Source organism: Dictyostelium purpureum (genome assembly GCF_000190715.1).
Source record: "Dictyostelium purpureum unplaced genomic scaffold DICPUscaffold_389, whole genome shotgun sequence".
In the NCBI taxonomy this organism is placed as follows: Eukaryota; Evosea; class Eumycetozoa; order Dictyosteliales; family Dictyosteliaceae; genus Dictyostelium; species Dictyostelium purpureum.
Genome location: NW_003519725.1, coordinates 1 through 20,451, shown reverse-complemented (window position 1 = coordinate 20,451; position 20,451 = coordinate 1). Strand labels below are relative to the sequence as shown.

At 23.8% G+C, this 20,451-nt stretch overlaps 7 protein-coding genes across 7 annotated transcripts in view; 1 reads left to right on the top strand and 6 right to left on the bottom strand.

The window, feature by feature from the left end:
- The window catches only part of DICPUDRAFT_157824 (uncharacterized protein), a gene marked incomplete at both ends in the record, with an annotated part of 1,247 nt that extends 471 nt beyond the window's left edge, over positions 1 to 776 (bottom strand). Inside the window, one exon of the mRNA XM_003292979.1 lies at positions 29 to 776. Coding sequence (XP_003293027.1) covers positions 29 to 776 — 748 coding nt within the window. The remainder of the gene's footprint in view (positions 1 to 28) is intronic.
- Positions 777 to 1,564: 788 nt separating this feature from the next.
- On the bottom strand, positions 1,565 to 3,791 carry DICPUDRAFT_157823 (uncharacterized protein; the record flags this gene model as incomplete). Its single annotated transcript, XM_003292978.1, has 5 exons — positions 1,565 to 1,591; positions 1,856 to 1,916; positions 2,255 to 3,306; positions 3,373 to 3,540; positions 3,603 to 3,791. The coding sequence occupies 5 exons, from the start codon at positions 3,789 to 3,791 to the stop codon at positions 1,565 to 1,567; spliced, it is 1,497 nt and encodes a 498-aa protein (XP_003293026.1).
- A 1,740-nt stretch (positions 3,792 to 5,531) lies between these two features.
- On the bottom strand, positions 5,532 to 5,738 carry DICPUDRAFT_157821 (uncharacterized protein; the record flags this gene model as incomplete). The annotated part of the gene is made up of 1 exon (XM_003292977.1): positions 5,532 to 5,738. The coding sequence occupies one exon, from the start codon at positions 5,736 to 5,738 to the stop codon at positions 5,532 to 5,534; it is 207 nt and encodes a 68-aa protein (XP_003293025.1).
- A 4,035-nt stretch (positions 5,739 to 9,773) lies between these two features.
- DICPUDRAFT_83617 (uncharacterized protein) lies at positions 9,774 to 11,560 on the bottom strand (the record flags this gene model as incomplete). The annotated part of the gene is made up of 5 exons (XM_003292976.1): positions 9,774 to 10,180; positions 10,334 to 10,723; positions 10,819 to 11,008; positions 11,092 to 11,309; positions 11,515 to 11,560. The coding sequence occupies 5 exons, from the start codon at positions 11,558 to 11,560 to the stop codon at positions 9,774 to 9,776; spliced, it is 1,251 nt and encodes a 416-aa protein (XP_003293024.1).
- A 1,259-nt stretch (positions 11,561 to 12,819) lies between these two features.
- Positions 12,820 to 14,768, top strand: DICPUDRAFT_83616 (uncharacterized protein; the record flags this gene model as incomplete). Its single annotated transcript, XM_003292981.1, has 6 exons — positions 12,820 to 13,013; positions 13,355 to 13,412; positions 13,500 to 13,539; positions 13,874 to 14,149; positions 14,278 to 14,460; positions 14,695 to 14,768. The coding sequence occupies 6 exons, from the start codon at positions 12,820 to 12,822 to the stop codon at positions 14,766 to 14,768; spliced, it is 825 nt and encodes a 274-aa protein (XP_003293029.1).
- A 341-nt stretch (positions 14,769 to 15,109) lies between these two features.
- Positions 15,110 to 16,057, bottom strand: DICPUDRAFT_41424 (uncharacterized protein; the record flags this gene model as incomplete). Its single annotated transcript, XM_003292975.1, has 2 exons — positions 15,110 to 15,574; positions 15,731 to 16,057. Coding segments are annotated over 2 exons (792 nt in total), but the record flags the coding sequence as incomplete, so codon positions are not given.
- Positions 16,058 to 19,362: 3,305 nt separating this feature from the next.
- DICPUDRAFT_157814 (uncharacterized protein) lies at positions 19,363 to 20,404 on the bottom strand (the record flags this gene model as incomplete). The annotated part of the gene is made up of 3 exons (XM_003292974.1): positions 19,363 to 19,549; positions 19,816 to 19,889; positions 20,315 to 20,404. Coding segments are annotated over 3 exons (351 nt in total), but the record flags the coding sequence as incomplete, so codon positions are not given.
- Between the last annotated feature and the right edge of the window lie 47 nt (positions 20,405 to 20,451).

The following is a 20,451-nucleotide window of genomic DNA, read 5'->3' as shown; positions in this document are numbered from 1 at the left end:
GATTTCTAATAACTCTGCACCAATTTACTTGTGTCTTCATCGCCTAATCTAGCAGTGAATGATTTGATTGCTGGGGATTTTGAATTTATTACTTTTTCAACGAAATTATGGGGTGTATAGTGGTAGTTAAATTTAATATTTTCTACTTTACTACAACAATTTGCTAAAATACCATCCAATTTCTCTAAATTCATATCCATATCACTAGTTCTTGTTGATATTGAGATTTTCTTTGCATCTGGATATCTTGATAAAAATTTAAAAGAAAATTCAAACTCATAGTATTCATCTTCATCTTCGACCAATTCTAATTCGGCAGCGTCTGAGCATGGGAGGTCTTCTAGGTCCCATAATAAATGTAAACCCCTGAATTCATAAAATTGGTCGCATGTTGGATTAATTTCCATAAAATTAATATGAACACTATTAAAAATAACTTTTTTTAATTGTCCACATTGTTCTAAAAGTTCACTCTTGATCTTTTTAAGGCTTTTATTTGAATAACCTTTAGAAATGTAATGAAAACTTTCCAACTCTTTATACTTTATTAAAAATAGTTCATAGTTGTTATTTTCTTTTGATTTCTTTATTGACTTTATTAGATCATTTGGATCAAGTTTGATGATATGTTTATGAGTTATTAAATTTTGAATGATTTGAAATGATTGCTTTGAAATTAAACTTAGTTCTAATATTCTACTATAAGAATTATTATATGATAGATATGGTAATATTTCATTAAAAATTAATGAATTTAATTTTGTATTTATTTCCATAGTACTTTATAGTTTATTAAAAAAATATATTTATGTGGGTTTGTGAAAATGAAAATTAAAAATTAAAAAAAATTAAAAAAAAAAAAAAAAAAAAAAAAACGATAAATTAAAAAAAAAAAAAAAAATGGAGGTAAATATAAAATGTATAATTGCTTTAATGAATTTTTTTACAATTTAAATAAGTTTGATTTATTTACTTTAAATTTCTTTTTTCTTTTTAATAATAAAAAATAATTATAATAACTTTGGAACCAAAAAATTATTTTCAAAATAAAATTTTTATTTTATTTAATTTTATTTAATTTTTTTTATAATTTTAAATTAATTTAAAACCAGAGATCAAATATTCAAATATTAAATTTTAGGTTAAGGTAGGTTAATCTATAATATTATATATCAATTAATGGTGTATGTTATTTTTTTTTTTTTTAAAAGCGAAGATTTTTCTATCAATAAATTTATTGAGTGATGACCTAGTTCATTACAGTTTAAATTACCCAACATGTGAAATCACATGGAAGAAAAATTAATGGGTAAAAATATATGCGCATGCTGGGAATCGAACCCAGTGGCACGGATGCGAACTAATTAGTTTTAAGTAATTCTCAGCTTAAAAAGACTAGTGAAATAGCCATACAAGTCAAAAATTCGTTGTTAGCAATTAATACATAAAAGACTCTATTAAGATTGATTGCTCATTCCTAATAATTTAAAAAATAATAGAATCAGAAGATTTTTATTTAAAATTTTATTATTTTTTTTTTTTGTTTTTTGCTTCCACTTAAATTTTAATGACCCAAATCATAAAAGATAATCTAAAATAAATAAAAAATAAATAGTTTCTATTGTATTATAAAATTAAAAACTAAAATAAAAGTTTTTTTTTTTTTTATTGTTTTATTTTTTTTTTTAAATTATTTTTTTTAAATAATTATTGATTGGATTTGAGGTGAAGTTTTAATGGTGAAGTATTAATATTTATATTAGTGTGGAAGAATCATTTTTTAAATAATGAAGAGGTGTTTTCTGAATTTAATTTTCTTCCAGTGGCATTAAAATAATTTTTTGTTGGCAATGACTAAAGAGTTTGATGATTGCTTAAATGGAGAGCTTGATAAAATCAATGACTCGTCTTTAAAGCTATTATTTAGTTAAAATTTGTTGATTGCTTTGAGCAGTGGTACTTGAACTATAGCCTGGATATCTTCTGAATTATTCAATGGGATGATTGGTGAACTATTATTTATGATTGGTGAACTATTATTTGTAAAGTTGATTTTTGTTGTTTGCTTATCATCAAGATCGACTTTATCAACAGAAGCAAGAGTATTCGATAACCTTTGGGGTGAGATATAATTGCTTTCTATTGTTTTAGTATTTGAACCAATTGATGATAAATTGTTTTTTCCGTCTGTAGAATGATCGATTTTAAGTTTGAATCATCCATTTTTATATTTTTATTTTTGTTTTTAATTTACAAGTTCTCTACTCTAGAAGATGGTTTGGTAAGTGAAGTTGGTAGAACTGCAGAAATATACTTATATCTCCAAGCTGGTAATGGAGGTAAATGTGGTGGAGGTACCAATGGTGAAGTGTTGTTATTTTTATTATATGGATAGGATGGTGTTGAAGTATTTGATGATGATGATGATGATGATAGATAACTAGTTGTGGATTTATTTGAATTATTAGATTTTACTTGAGCACTACTACTATTACTACTACCACATCTAAAAAATCTTAAAATACGAGCACCCAACTTTTCAGATTTTTTTGATTTAACTCCTTCGAGGTCATTTTTTATACCTTCATTGTGTAATGTTTGGTTTTGATTATTGATTGGTAATTTGGATTGATTCTCTTGATTAATTGAAATATTATTTTCTAAACCAAAAATATGATGGCCTCTGAGGGAGTTTAATTTTAAGCTTTCAATTTCTGAATTGAGTTGAGTATTTTCATTATCTAATTGAATTTTTAATGTGGTCATTTGGTCAAGTTTTGTTTGGATTACTTTTTTCTCTTCATCATTTCCACCTGGTTTATTGGATCCTTTCAAACGATCAGTGAGTATAGCATTACGAGCTTGATATTCCTCTAAAATAAATTCTAAATCAATAACCTCTTTACATTTATTTTCGAGATCTCTTAAGAGGCATGCTTTGAGGGTACTATAATTTCTTTGGCTTTCTAATAATTTATTTATTTCTAAATCTTTCTCCATTTCTAAATTCTCCTTTGTATTTATATAACATTTAAATTCATGTTCTATCTCTTTGATTCTCTCTTTGAGTGCTTGATTTTCGGCTTCTAAAGCTTTTTGGTATATTTGAGCTGTGGTATTTGCTCTATTACCACTAATATCTTCTAAAGCAATCAAAGAGATGCTTGGTGAGCTATTATTTGTAGTGTTGGTTGTTGTTGTTTTTTTATCACCAAGCTCGACTTTATTAATGGAGGTAAGAGTATTATTATCTTCATTATTTAAATTTACCTCTAACTCTTGTGGTAAGGATAAAACGGATGAATCCTATTATAAAAATGGTATATATTAGTATTTAAATAATTAATTTTTTTTATTACTATTGTTACGTACAGATACTAAGGATGATACTAAAAAGGTTTCATCAGGAAGTAACTCTTTTTTAAGTACACAATCATGGACAAATTCTTTAACCAAAATTGGGATGCCCAAAGAAAGAGCTTGTTCAACTTTTTGGGTCTTCTCTAAATAGCCTTCTTTTGTGGAGATTAAATGTGTGGCCTTTAATAAAAATTAGTATTATTTTTAAATTTTAATATAAAATAAACAAGTTATATAATTACCTTTGTGCATGAGTAGCAGCTTTTGCCTCCATTCTTTTTAATAATTTTTATTAACTCGGTTTTTCTTTTGAGATTAATGGTTTTATCGAAAACAAAAGCCAAATTTTCGAAAATATTTGAATTTAAATGATCTTCATCTTGATTATTATTATTATTATTATTATTATTATTATTTTTGGAGTTGAGCATTTTTTATTGTATACTATTAAAATAGAAAAGATATTTAAAAGGAAATATAGGAATATTTAAATGATAAAGGGTTATAAAAAATATAAGCTGTAAAAAAATATTATGTGATTATAATTTTGAAAGCTATTATTTTTTTATGAATTAAAAAAAAAAAACTTTTTTGTTGTTAATTTTCTTTAAATAAAAAAATAAATAAAATATAATTTTTAAAAAAAAAAAATGTAGAACTGTTTTAAAATATTTTTTAGAAATAATAATTTTTTTTTAAATTATTAAGTTGTATTTCATTTTTATATTTATTTAAAATTGAACACTTTAATTAAATCTAATATTTTAAAAAATTTTTTTTTAAATTCTCTAAAGAATGATATATTATACACCAAAGTAACTTTTCCATTTCTAAAAAGTATCAATAAAAAAAAATAAAAAAAATAAAAAAAAATAAGTTGTAATAATAAAAATAAATAAATAATATAGATTTGATATTGTATTAAAAAATGTCTTAATGATGTTAAAGTTTTGATTAAAATAATTATATTACAATGAAAATTTTTATTAATTTTTTAATTTAAATAATTATTGATTATTTAAATTTTTTTTTTTTTATTATAAATTTAATTATTTTTGAATATATTAAAATAACTTATAATTTTAAATATGTATTATTAAAAAAATTTAAATCATCTTGTTGTTATAAGTTATTTCTTCATATGAATTATCTTTCACAAATTTACCAATGTATAAAAAAAATTTTATTATTCATTTCAATGAAAAACAAATTATAATAAAAAGATAAAAACTATTATAAAATGACAGTTATTAGTAAATATTAGTAAAACCATAAATATATTATAAAAGTATATAGATTATTATTAACATTTAATTTTTACTTTATTTTTATTATATTTTATAGAATCTATTTCATCAATGAATCCAGTTAACGGTGCCTCATCAATCCATGTTTTAATCCATGCAGTAGTGGTAACAGTAGCATTATCAATATTGATATCGATATTGGTCATCGTCATAGAAGATACTGTTAAATTTACTCTAAATAAATTATATTTATATTACCTTTAACTGATTCGAGAAAATATATTTATATTTTATCTGTGAAAAAAAAATAAAAAGAAAATAACGCTTATAAAAAAATTATATTTAATTTTATTTTATTTCTTTGTATTTTTAAATTATTTATTTATATTTTTTTATTTTTTTTATTTTAGTTTACTGAATTTATTAGTTCTGTTTTCGAAGATGGTTTGGTAAGTGAAATTGGTAGAACTGCATATATATATTTATATCTCCAAATAGTAATGGAGGTAAATGTGGTGGATGTGCCAATTGTGAGATGTTGTTATTTGATGATGGTGATTTTTTTTTTAAATAATAAGTTCCAAATTGATGATGAGCTATTTTTTGAATTTAATGTTTGGTTTGGTTTAATTCGAACACCAATGGCATTGTTATTATTGGCACTAACTAAAGAATTTGGTGATTAGCTATTTTAAATGATTAATTGCTAATTTAGATTGCTTCTCTTGATAAGTCTATATTATCTATATATTTATTTATTTATTTATTTATTTATCTTAAAATATTTAACTTTTCTTCCATTCTTTGTCTTATCTCCTCTTCGATATTTTCAATTTTAAATTTTAATTGTGTATTTACATTTCTAACTGTTTCATAATGAACCTTTTGAGTCGGTAATCTAATTTTCTATTAATTGTTTGATTTCTAAATCTTTTTCCATAAAGTCCCTTTTGCATTTCTATAACTTTCAAATTCATGTTCAGTCTCTTTGATTCTATCACCATTGATTTCTTCTGAAGTATTCAATGGGATGATTGGTGAACTATTAGCACCTGCATTTGAACTACCAACATTAGATTTTGATGAATATGATGCTACCACTTTTAATGGATTTCTGTTTTCTCTTCGCATTCATCAGTTTGCTTAGAAACCAATGCTGTTGGAACCCCTCTATCAGTACGGGAACTCAGTGAAACTTCTGATATACCAACTGAAGTATCATGACCAGTGTTGAAAGATTGTTTACTGAATTTATCTTGAAGAATTGTAATCTCTGTGATTATCAGATTGAAGACCTTCTAATTCTAATTGTTCTAAAAGTTCCAATAAAGAGATAAACTGCTAGCTGATGATGTTTGGGTGTGACTGTTATTTCTTAATGAGAACTGCCTTTGGTTTGGCACTATATTGATTTTTAACTATTAATTATTATAAAATGTTTTAATATTAGCTTTCTTAAAGGCTTCTAATAACTGAGGACTGATTATTGATATTTAAATTTATATTTGATTGATTTTTTGAATTATTTTATTGATTGCTAAAATCCTGTTTTGATGATGGTTCAGAACCTAATACTGAAAAGATTAAAATTATTATTAATTGGATGTACTATAGTTTACATTATTAAAATTATTTGTGTATTTGTTTGTTTGTTGTGATTGAAAAAAAAAATAAAAAAAAAAAAATAAAAAAAAAAATAAAAAAAAAAAATTATTTTTAGATTTTTAAAAATAAATTATTTTAAAAATTTAAAATGGCTATGATAACGAGTTGATATTTACTAAAAATTGGGGGTATATTTTTGAAAGAACCACAGACAACACCCAAAGACAGCTTATAATGAATATGAAATAAGAAAACAATTAAATCAGGTATTATTCCCCTACTGTGATAACGATAATTGGTAAAAACTGAAGATAATCATAATTTTTCAATCACTATTAAAAGCTTAACAAACACTAATATTTATTAACTCTAAAATAATAGAAATGATATTAAGTTTAATTAACAATTGAAAATTTTAATTTAGTTAATATTTATTGATAAAAGAGGTATTTTTTAATGAATTTGAATAAATTAATTAATATTATAAAAAAGATCCTATTCCGAGATATACAAAGTTAAATTACCAAGGATTGAAATGTACAAGAAAGAATTTATAAATAAAGATTACCTATCAGAGTTAATAAATTATTAAAAATAAATTTTTTTTAGTTTTTAAAAAAATAAATGTTAATTTTAAATGAATTTATTATTTTTTTAAAATATTAATAAGACAGAGTTTTTGACAATATCAACTCTTGAAATGTTGGCCCATTCTCTTAACAAGACACATTGTTCTATTCTATCCCACCCCAAACTTAATCGGTTGTCTGTAAATAACAACTTAGCACCAGAAAAGGTTCTTTCTTTTAACAAATGAAGAAGCAACTGAAAATAAATTGGAATATACAATACCTTTTTCTTTTCAATATATTATTGAATCTTTCTTTAATCTAAACTTTCTTTTAAATACTTTTGAATTTCCTTAAACTTCACTTCATCCTCAATTTTGTCAAATAAAAAAATTAAAAGTAAATAAAAAAATTAATTTAAAAAAATTAATTTAAAAAAATTAATTTTAAAATTTAAAATTTGAGGAATAGAAATTTTATCAATAATAGAAATTTATAGGGGCTATACTTAAATTAGTGCAATATGGAATATAAAGGGCTAAAAATATTTAATTCTATTGAATGAAATTCATTTGTTATAAATTATTATAAAAAATATTATAGACAATTGTTTTTTTGTTTAATTTTATTTTTTTTATTTTTTTTTTTGTTTTAATAATTTTATTTTATTTTAATTTAAAAAAAATAGTCTATAAAATTTTTTTTTTTTTTATTTATTAAAAATTATAGCTTTCACACACATAATTTTTCATTCATCAGCTCATTCATTTTTTTAATCGTTTACATTTAATAACAGTCATTCGTTTTTAAACACTTGTACATATTTTTTGTAAATAATTTATAAATATATTTATTTAAATTATTAATATATATAAATTTATAAAATAAAATGGATGATTTTATATATATATATATATATATATTTATTTTTTTTTGGTGCCATTGGTTTTTATTTTACATTTTTTTATTAAAATCAAATTCAACCAATGCATCAAAGCATGCGTCAAAGAATACATCAACGAATGCATCGACAAAGAAGAGAGTTGGGAAAACGACGACTACCAACACGATGACTTAGAGGATTTGGTCAATTCATTTGGAAGTCTTCAGCCAGCTCCATTAAGCGAAAAAGAAAAGGCCAATGATAAAATTTTCGAGGAATGTGGAAAATTACTAGAGGTTATCCATGATAAAAAAGCACTAAGTCGAAGCCTTTAAATAAAAGTAAGTAAATAAACACATTATCAAAAACAAATCTATTTAGAAATGGGATTAGTTGAATAAAAAAGGAAAATATATGAATAACATAAATTAATTTTTAGTATATTAGATAAAGCATATTACTCTTGCTAAAGTATTATGTAACCGATTTAGTAAAAACCATAAGTAGCCTTTTGGTTTCAAAAATAATTTACAAGGGGTGGTTAGAACCAGATGTTTCAGAAGAAACCTTCAAAGCAATTCAAGAAATCCTCATAAATCCAGATGATAGTTCCTAAAAACTCCTTAAAGTTCTTCAAATAATTAGAAAAAAAGAAATTAAATTGACATCACACACTCGGGGTTGTCTAAATAGATTCTTTGTTGTTTTTCAATTTTAATTTTTATATTTCAGCTTCAAAAATTACTAAAAGGAACTTCATGTGAACATAAACCAAACGAAAAAGAAATAAAAAAAAAGTTATTGTTATTTATTATAATTAAAAAGTTTTTCTTTTTTTTTTTTTTTTTTGATTATTTAAAAAATATATTCAAATATATATACTAAAAAATTATTTACAAATAAAAAAATAAAAAAAAACAAAGGATGATTATAGATTTATAAAGAATGAAAAATACAAACAAAAAAAAATATTTACAAAAAAAAAAAACAAATGAGTGAAAAACAAAAAAACAAATACAAATATATATTGAGAATAGTGAAGTGGCCAGGAGAAGACAGGACAAGATAGGAATAACTTGACTTGACTTGACTTGACTAGACTTGACTTGAGTTGAATGCACTGGAATCTATGAATGGTTGCGAAAAAAATTGACTTGTACTGAATTTAAATGATGTTATAGGCTAAAATTTATAATCAATTAAAAAAAAAAAATTATTTTATAAATTCAAAAATTTTTTAAAATATAATTTATTTAAATAATAATCAAAATTGACTATTTAATAAAAGTTAATTTTAAATGTATAAAAAATATATAATAGAAATGATATAAAGTTTAATTAACAATTGAAAATTTTAATTTAGTTATTATTTATTTATAAAAGAGGTATTCAAATTCATTAAAAAATAGCTATTTGAATAAATTAATTAATATTATAAAAAGATCCTATTCTGAGATATACAAAGTTAAATTACAAAGGATTGAAATGTACAAGAAAGAATTTATAAATAAAGATATCAATCAGAGTAAATAAATATTAATAATTTAATTTATTTTAGTTTTTAAAAAAATAAATGTAAATTTTAAAAATTAAATTATTTTTTTAATATGATTATTGTTTTTTAGAATATTCGACTTTTTCTTTTGGTTTTATATTGGTTGAGGTTTTTATTATTTACACAATGCTTTATATATGTGTCTTAATATTTTATTAAATTATTTTTTATATTTTTAAGTTGCTTTATATTTGGAATTATATGGATATCTACTATAATATTGAATGACAAATCCAACCCCAAGAATTACAAAAAATAAAGAAATAATTCTAATTATAACTTTTACAATATTCTATAGAAAATAATAAAACTGTTAGATTAGGTTTTTTTTAAAAAAAAAAAAATTATAATTTTATACATACAAAAAAAAGACACTACTTTTCGATTGGCTCTTGTTTTTCCAACAAGGAGGATCTCATAGTGAACCTAAATCAAAAGATCGAGCAATTATTTACTTTAATTGCTCGATCTTTTGATTCAGGTTCACTATGAGATCCTCCTTGTTGGAAAGCTTTATTCGTAATTCATTTGCAATAATAAATAATACATGACTTCTAGAAATATTCATATTTTTTTCTAAATAATAATAAATTTCTAAGATGCCTATTTTCGTTTTTCAATCCTTGAATATATTGTTTTAATTGATGATTTGATAACTCTACATTTACTTGTGGTTTGTTTTTAACTGACTGAGTACGTTCAGCAAAACTTAGAGATTGAGTTGTATCTCTAAGAACAGTTTCGTTATTTGAGCTTGGCAATTTAGTAAGATTGCTGTCTCTATATCTAACATGTTGTGATTTCTTTGATTTCTTTACCATATCTTCAATAACTCCGCCCAATACAAATAATGATTTATTAATTGATTTAGTTTCGTCTAATCTTGATCCAGTTGCACCAGTTTGTGATACACTCTCTGATCCTGCTAAATCTACAATATACAACGATGATAAGAATCTATCTTTATTTCCAAATCTTCTTTTAATATTGTCGCTATAAATAATACATGACTTCTAGAACTATTCATATTTTTTTCTAAATAATAATAAATAAAAAAGGTTAATAACTTTGATTTTTTTAATTTGAAAAATTTAAAAGTATTTCTGCTACATACTATTATCACCATAACTTTTATTTTTTTCGCCATTATGGATATAATATAAAAAATCTGAAAATGATTGAATTGGTGGTTGTGATGCATCTGGAGCATTAAATCCATTATCGCTCATTCTAATATCCAGCTCTGCCTTATCGTTAATCAAGTCATAAAGTTTCTCTCTATAAAGTTCGAGATATGATACTCTAACTGTAAATCTAACACGATCTGATGACAAATAGTTAACCCTGTTCAATAAATCTTTGATGAAACGTGGTGTGATACCATAGCCTTCCTGTTTTGTAAGTGGTAATTCATCGCCAATATCTTTACCAAACTGTGTATATGTTTTACCTGCTCCAGTTTGACCATATGCAATAATTCCAACATTAAATCCATTTAAAACATCTAAATTTCATTAAAGTAATAAATACAATAAACTATTAGTATACTATGTATGATTATAAAGTATTTTATTAACTATATGTATATAATTAACCTACCATCGACCAATGGTCTTGCGACTTCATTATAGAACGATTCTTGGGTAGTTGTTGGTTGAAAAACTTTTGAAAACCTATATGCTGTTGAATTTTGGGGTGATGTGATATGAATAGTACGACCATCCTCGCCTATTGTTAACTTTTTTTCTGATGATGATAAATTTTTTCTGATTGAATTTCTGGACGGAATCTGCAATAAACCATAATATTTTCTTCTCTTTCATTATTTAATGATGATGGTTTTAAAAATGGTGTTGGAGTTATTGGTATTACTGTTGGTGATGGGGTTGAATTTGATGATGATGATAAACTTGAAGATGATGTATTTAAATTTTGAACACTAGAAAATACGGAATTTTGATTAATTATATCCAAATTGTTTAGTTCCTTTTGATGTTTTGGTGTTGTTATTGTGGTGGTAGCATTTATATTACTATTATTAGAGATAGTGGTAGTGGTATACTGTGAAGGTGGTGGAGGAATTTTTGATTCTGTGGTTGAAATATTATTTTTTTTTATTTCTTTTATACTATTAGCCACTCTTTATAAAGAGTGTTTCCAGCTCAACCACGGGGAGGTTAGTATATTTGAGCCGACAGCTAACTATTATACCGCCATGCACAGTATAATAATAAGCCCTTAGTGAAAGTTTGGTAATCTCAGATTACAGAATCAAGCGGGCCTGGTACTTCACACTTGAATCTCCATACTTGATAGCCATTAATAAGGTATACTTTGACATTAATAAATAATTAATTATTATTTGTTTACTATTTATTTACTATTTCATTTATTTATTATTATGATTAATTTTTTTTTATTTTATACAAAAAATTTATTAAAAATATTGCTTTAGAAAAAAATAAAAATATGTAAATTTAAAAATGTGTTGTAAGATTACAAGGGGGGGTGCATTTTTTTAAAAAAAATTAAGAAATAAAAATTTATAGATCACTTTTTTTTTATATATTGTAAGAGCGAATCAAGTTTGTGCAAATTTGAAATAAAAAAAAACCAACTTGAACAGCTTTAAAAATATTTATAAAATTCAAATAATTTTTTTAACTTTTTCCCAATTTTTTTATTTTATTTTTATTTTTATTTTTATTTTTTTCAACTCACAAATAATTTTAATAATGTAAAATATAGCACTTCAAACCAAAAATAATAATAATTTTAACATTAGTGAAATATATTTAAAACCTTTCTATATTGAAAATAGACACAGATCCTCAAACATAATTTAAATTAACTTTTATTAATATTCAAAAGGCATATTTACCAATTAAACCATTCAATACCCCCAACAGTATCTGCTGTTGTCGATATCATGAATGAAAGATTTTTAATCAAAAATATAAATATTTAGCATATATTTACAAATGCACAGCGAACTTATTAAAAGAGATTTTATACTATTTACATTAAATTAATTTTGAATTTTTTTAATTTTTTTTTTTTTTTTTTAAATTTATCATCATTTATTGTAAGCACTATTATAATAATAATAGCAACATATATTAATAGTAATGATTAATTTTTTTTTTCAAAATGGAAAAACAATATATATTAAGTGAAATACAAAGACACATCAGTTAAGGTAAATAATTACACATGCTATTTCTAAAATTGTTTAATATATAATGTTATACTAATTAAAAATGATATACAATTACTAAATTACTCACGTAGACGTATCACCAATATAGTTACAAATAAAATAAGTGATTATTCAATGGAATTTATACTAAATGGTAACATGGTACTGTCATTCGTTTTATATTCTATAATCAAACTATAATAATAATCAATATAAAGTTGGATGTAAAATTAAATCATGTTCGATACTGTGGAAAAATTGGATTCTATTCAATCATAAAGTATGTACTACTATTATATATAAATACAAATTTATAAAGTGATTCGATTCGATTATTAATTTAAAGTTAACAGGTTTATAGAAATGATTTAAGAGTATCAAATAATAGAGAATCAAATAAAATGTTTATTATTCTAGAGAATTTTCCATGCATTGTAATGCAACTTCAAAACAGTTTGAATTTAAATTTATTGTTCCAAAGAACATTAAAACTGGTAATGTTAGTACAATTTCATAAGATTCTTTGGGAAGTAATAGTTATACAAAAGTTTTGCATTACCTTCTGCATATCAGTTAAGAGTTGCTTAATCAAAAAGTAAGTTTAAATAATTTATTTTTAAACATATATTTATATCATACCATACCTATTTACAAATAAAATAAATATATTAATTAATTTTTCATTTTATTTTTAGATATTGATTTTATTGGATCATTAGTTTCAGATTTAAAGATATTAAAATTATAAAATGAAAATAAAATATTGAATGCATTAGAAATTACAGATAGTTCAAATAGTTTTAAACAATGATATTTTTTAGTTCGTTGTACAATTGATACTACCGAAAGAAACATTACAATAGATACATCCAACATTCCCAACCGCAGCTACAACTACAATAAACCAATTCTACTTTAATATAATTTAAACATAAGATCATTGGGCTTTATGGTAAAAAGAAAATTATGGAATTTATTAGAAATTAAATTAAAAGTAAGTGGTAATAACATTTAGACTAATTGATTATTGTTATAAAGTAAACATATGTAATAACACTTTAAAATATTAATTATAATACAGGCAGATGAATATATTGAAAAAAGCTTTTTTAGAGATACAAGTTTAATTATTTTACTATACAGAAAAGAAAAAAGAACAGCTACACATGTTTGATTTAGTAGAATGTGCATACTATTTAGATAATATAGAAGCATTGGAGTATTTCCTATCAATGAATGTACCAACATTTTTACCAAACTAAACAATTAATAATAAAAGTTTTTCAATATCATCGATTAAATCATTAGAATTACTATTAAAATATCGAGTAAATATTATAGAACCATATAATATCAATATCAATAATATCAATAACAATAATAACACAACAGCTTCATAATCACCATCATCATTCAGTTTAAACAATAGTAATAATAATAATTATACAACAACAGTAGCATTAGCATTCAGTTTAAAAAATAGTTATAGTAACAATAATACAACAACAGCAGCACCAGAACCTACAACATTCATTTTAAAAAATAGTAATAGTAACTATAATTTAAATAGTAGTATTAGTGAATATAGCAATCTAAATAATAACAGTACCAGTTTAGCCCGAAGCGCAAGTTGTAGTAGTATAAGCAGTTGTAATAGTAATGATATCAATGGGAGTAGCAGTAGTAGCGGTTGCAACAATAAAAACAGTAATAGCTTTTTAATTAATAATGGTAATATAACACTTCCACCACCATCATATAGAAATTTAAATAAAGAAAAATTTAATTAAAGAGGAATTTAAATCGCCACCATTATATACTACTACATTTAAAAACATTAAATATCGGTAATATTCAAGAGACATTAGATAAGTTTCATTCAAACAGAGCGGACCACCCAAAGATTACCTATGAAGTTATAAAGAAATGTCTCAAGTATTCAAATATTAAAGATATAGAAAAACTATTTAGAGCAATCAGTACATATTCTGCAGGTATACCATTCAATAAACTCTCAATCAGTTTTATATGGAAGAAAGGATGTATATAGTTTAGTAATCAAATATGCCCTGATTTTTCGATCCACTATCATATAGCCAATCCATAAGACATTTAATTGTTTTAGGGTAAAAATTTATTTCGGCTCTTTATCTATTCTTTCTTTTTCTTTCTCTGTTTATTTTCTCGTCATATTTACACCGATCATTAATAATAAAACTTTTACTACAACATATCACTATAATTATAAACAATCAAATTTTAATTAAAAAAAATAGTAATATGTCATTCAGTTACAGAAAGAATAGATAAAGAACGTATTGAAAAAGAAATAAACTATAATTTTAAATAAATAATTTTTTTATTTATTTTTTTAAATTAAACTAATATGCAACAAAATATGCAAATGCAACAACCACAGTACAATGATATTATTCCACCACAATTGAAAAATAACAAAAAAAAAAAAATTATATATGTTACTATTTCATTCTATTAATTATTTTTATTTTATCTTTATCTTTATTTTTATTTTTATTTTTTTATATATACGGAACAAAAAATACTATTATATTATTCAACTATTGATTCAATATATTTTATAAATCTACTTTGGTAATCTTTTGGGTTAATTGCTGATATTTGAGCCTAACAAAGAAAAAAAAAAGATGATATTAGTATTGAGACACCTTATTAAAAAAAAAAAATTAAATTTAATATTAAACTTACTCTATCAAATAACATTCCTTTTAAAGCATTTTCACCACGCTTTTTTAAATTATAAGTTGTTAAAATATCAATTAAACCTAAATAATAAACTATATCTCCATCACTTTCTTCTGTATTCGATCCATAAATTATATTTGAAGTTGATAATGGTGGTGGTTGTGGAGGGGTATGAGTACTTTCAACAATACCATTAAAATCCTTTTTGAAATAGGATATATCCTTTTTCTCAAGTGACTTTGGACCTTGAGATTCTTTAAGAGTTTGAATTGATTTCTTGTCACTTAAATGTAAACCAACCAATAAACTATAATCACATATACCATGGCTGCACATCCATTCAGAGTCGATTGATAACTGTTGTATAAATACTTTTTTTAATTTACCCAAATGAATCTTTCTTTTTAAATTTAAATCTTTGAATGTTAAATCCTGAGTTTGAATATTAATACTATTATCTACACCATTTATTTGACTGCTATTATAGCAACTACTATTACTACCAATACTTGTATTCAAACTATCTGTACCGTTTAGATGGTGATGCTGTTGCTGTTCCTTAGCTAATTGTTGCTGAAATTGATTAACATCAACATATCTACCTATTGTTGAACCTTTTAAATCATATTTTTCTTTAATTTCCAACTTTTGTTCAGAATAGAAAAGATTGGCCATTACAACGAATATGATATCTCTATGGGCACTACTATAATAGGAAGCACCACTTAATTTTAAACGATATACTCCCATGAATCTTGGAAGCAAAGAATTTGGATATTTTTTAATGTGTTGATAATATGATGGAAATAATTTAGTGAATGTGTTATACTCGCTTGATGGAATTGTTTTTATAAAGTATTTACTGTCCTCTGATTTATAGAAAAAACTACCACTTCTACCCACAGTTTGAACCTCTAAAAACTTTACAATATCAGATATCTCTGGGCTGCCAATTGATTTGGTTCTAAGGAAATCTTTGTCAACATTATAATATTTTCTTATTTCTTTAAAAACCTTTGGTGAGAATATTGTAAACTGCCAATTATCTGATAATGAAGATGTTAATGATGCTGTAGATGATTTATTTGTAGTTACTGCTGGTGAGGTTATAGTTGTTATTTTTAATGAATCTGTTGTTGTTGTTACAGTTGCTGATGAACTTTCAGAAGTGGATACTGGTTGGTGTGGAACTTGTAGATGATGGAATTGATTTATAATCTGTTCTTCTAGATCTACGTCTGAATCAATTTTGATTTCAATATTGGTTGCTTGATTAAACTCTTCATTTGAAAAATCACTAATAATACAAGCCCCGTCTTTTTGATTTGTTGGTGTTTCTCCAATACTATTTTTATTATTTATATTTACATTATTTACATTTAAATTATTGCTATTATTATTACTATTATTATTTGGTCCATTGATAGCCTTTGAGTCAATATCACTTTCAAATAATTTTTTAAAACCAATAGTTAATAAATTAATATACTCTTGAGTTTCTTGATCTTGTACTAATTTTTTAGAATGATTTACACTAGCTGATGGTCTATAAAGGTTTTCTTCCATAACTTTTTTAGAATACTTTAAAACATTAAATGGATTAACGAATCTATATGATGATGATGAGGATGGTGTTGATGAATTATTTGGTTGTTGTGGTGATGTGGATGGAGGTGCATTATTTAATAACTTTGGTTCTAATGATACCGATGGTGGCTTAGTTGGTTGAAGATCTAACCATCTATTTGAATTGACCAAAGGTAAGTCAATGTCTTTTGGCTTTATCTCATCAATACCAATTTGTGGAGCTGGATCATTTTTAATTTGTGGTTGCTGTAGTTGTTGTGTCTGTTGTGGTTTTTCTGGTTGTTTTGGTTGTTGTGTTATGATTTGTTGGAGCTTTTGGAGTTGCTCCTGTTGTTGGAGATGTTGGCGTTGTTGGATTTTTAGGAGTTTTTGGAGTTTTTGGATTTGTTTTCTTTGTTTTTGTCGATGGTATTTTTGGTATTTTTGGTTTTGTTCGATGTGTTTGAGTTGCAACTTTTGGTTTTGTTGGATGTGTTTGAGTTGAAGTTGCTGATGTTGGTTTTGGTGGATAAGTTGGAGATGGGATACCTGACTCTCCCAGTCGACGTTTACATTGGTTTTGGTGTCTTTGAAGCTACCAATATAAAATGATAAAACCAAACTGATGATAAAACCAACAAAAAATAAAAAAACACACATAAATAAAAAATCATACATTTTTATTTACAATTGTTATACAAATAAAATAAAATACCAAGATAAAATATAAAACTAAATAACAAAAAATTGATTAAAACGAATACAAAAAAGATATATACAAAAAAAGATAAATACAAAAAAAAGTTATATATAAAAAAAAAAAATATTTACAAAAAAAGATTTATAAAAAAAAAAAATATTTACAAAAAAAAGATATATACAAAAAATAAGATAAACAAAAAAAAGATATATATATAAAAAAAGATATGTACAAAAAAAAGATTATTTACAAAAAAACAAAAAAAAAAATAAAATGGAAATTTATACAAACAAAAAAGATAAATATTATTTACAAAAAAAATGGAAATATTTACAAGTGAAAAACGAATGATTATTATTATATGTGAGTTATTGTAAATAAAGTTGATGAATGAAAAATTATATGTGTGGTATGAAAACTAAAATTTTTAATAAATAAAAAAAAAAATTTTTTTAAAATACTATTTTTTAAAAAATTAAAAAATTATAAACAATAAAAAAAAAAAATAAATAAATAAAATAAAACAAAAAAACAATTCTCTATTAAAGAGTGAGTTTTCTTAATAATCTATTATTATATATATTATATGAATTTCATTTGATATATTAGTTTCAACCTTATTTTATTTTTTTAAAATTTAGATTTATAATATTTATTTAACTTCATCTGGAAGTGTCTCATTCTCTGATAATGAATCAGTTTGGTTCGGTAATAGCTTAGGTGGTGGCAGTTCATGTGGTTTCAATCCATGTTTTAATCCATGAAGTGGTGGTAACACTAACATTATCAATATTGATATTGATATTGGTCATCGTAGTAGAAGATGCTGTTAAATTTACTCTAAAAATAAATTATATAACCTCAAACTGATTCGAGTAAATATATTTATATTTTATCTGTGAAAAAAAAAATAAAAAAAAAATAACGTACATAAATATAATTTTATTTAATTTTATTTTCTTTGTATTTTTAAATTGATTCCATCATCATATTTATCGAAATTGGGTAAATTAATGATGGTCAAACCATTTATTTTTTCCTTTTATTTTTAAATCTAATTTAATTTTATATCTAATTTTAATTTATATTATTATTTATATTATTTTATTTTTTTTATTTGGTGATTGATATTTTAAATGATTAATTGCTAATTTAGATTGCTTCTCTTGATTAGTCTATATTATCTATTTATTTATCTATATATTTATTTATTTATTTATTTATTTATCTTAAAATATTTAACTTTTCTTCCATTCTTTGTCTTATCTCCTCTTCGATATTTTCAATTTTAAATTTTAATTGTGTATTTACATTTCTAACTGTTTCCAAATGAACCTTTTGAGTCAGTAATCTCTAATTTTCACAAACAATTAATTGTTTCTAATAATCTTTTTCCATTGCTAGCTCTCTTTTGCAATTCTATAACTTTCAAATTCATGTTCAGTCTCTCTGATCCTATCACCATTGATTTCTTATGAAGTATTAAATGCGATGATTGGTGAACTATTACCACCTGCATTTGAAATACCAACATTAGACTTTGATGAATTTGATGCTGCCGCTTTTAGTGGGTTTATTTGTTCTGTTTTCTCTTCGCATTCATAAGTTTGCTAAAAAACCAATGCTGATGGATCCCTATACCAACTGAAGTATCATGACCAGTGTTGAAAGATTGTTTGCTGAATTTATCTTGAAGAGTTGTAATCTCTTATTTAATACTGTGATTTTCGGATTGAAGACCTTCTAATTCTAATTGTTCTAAAAGTTCTCTTCTTTTTAAATAATTGCTTTTCTAATGAAATGTATATTATTTTTAATACTTGATCGTTTCCCTATTAAAGAATGTTATTTCAATTTTTTAATACTTGATCTTTTTCCAGATTATGAATCAGATATCTTTTTATTAAAGAATGTTATTTCAATTTTGTTTTCAGGTAGTCTTAGTGCACTACGTTTATATGAGTATTGCCTTGGTCTGATCTGCTGATGAGTCTGAAGAATCTTTCCAGTCTGAAGAGTTACCTGCTACTATTATACCTGTTGATATGCTAGTTGATCCACTTGTTGATGTGCCACCTGTACCACTTGTGCTACCTTCACCACCCACAGTAGCACAACCTGCAGCACCGGCAGCGATGGTCCTGAAAAATGTGAGGCGTTTTATTAATTATATGATAATAAGTCGAGTTTGGGTGTGACTGTTATTTATTAATGAGAACTGCCTTTGGTTTGACACTATATTGATTTTTAACTATTAATTTTTATAAAATGTTTTAATATTAGCTTTCTTAAAGGTTTCTAATAACTGAGGACTGATTATTGATTTACTGAGTTAAAAAAATGGTGAGAGATGCCAGTAGAAGGATGAAGCATAGTACTATATGAGAATAAAGCAATACCAATTAACTGTGGTGGATCATTTGTATTGTCTTCTTTACTATAACATCTAGGCACTTGTGAATTAGGATGAATTAAACTTTTCTGTTAAACCATATGTTTATGTATGGCAAGCGAAAGTTGGAGTTACTTTAAAGAATTTGTTTATTGAAACGACGACTTCATTTATGAAACTTGAACCTCTATCAGATACTAAATTTTTTGGGGGTCATATTTTAAATATATTTGATAAGCTAAAACCATTGGACTGTTTCACAATTTGAGCAATATTAACGAATTGAAGTTTACCCTTATCTAAACTATTTGTGTCTATCACTGTTGCTTGGGCCAAGGCAAATATATTGAAATTCATATAAATGGTTGATAAGATTGAATATCTTCATTAGTGTTTAGTATTTAGTTGGATCTAAGTTTAATCTTTTTTTTGCCAATGTTTTTTTTATACATGATAACCGTGCACTAGCGTCTATAAGAGCTGAACGGTACATCCATAACACTTTTGAATTTACATGAACTTGTAATTGATTTGAATTTTGCTTTATCTGATTTACTCGAGATTGAAAGACTTTGAAAGAATTTGAGTTTCTGCGACTTTGTGACTTTTTATGATAGTTATTGATATTGGTTTTGAGATTATAATATAGAA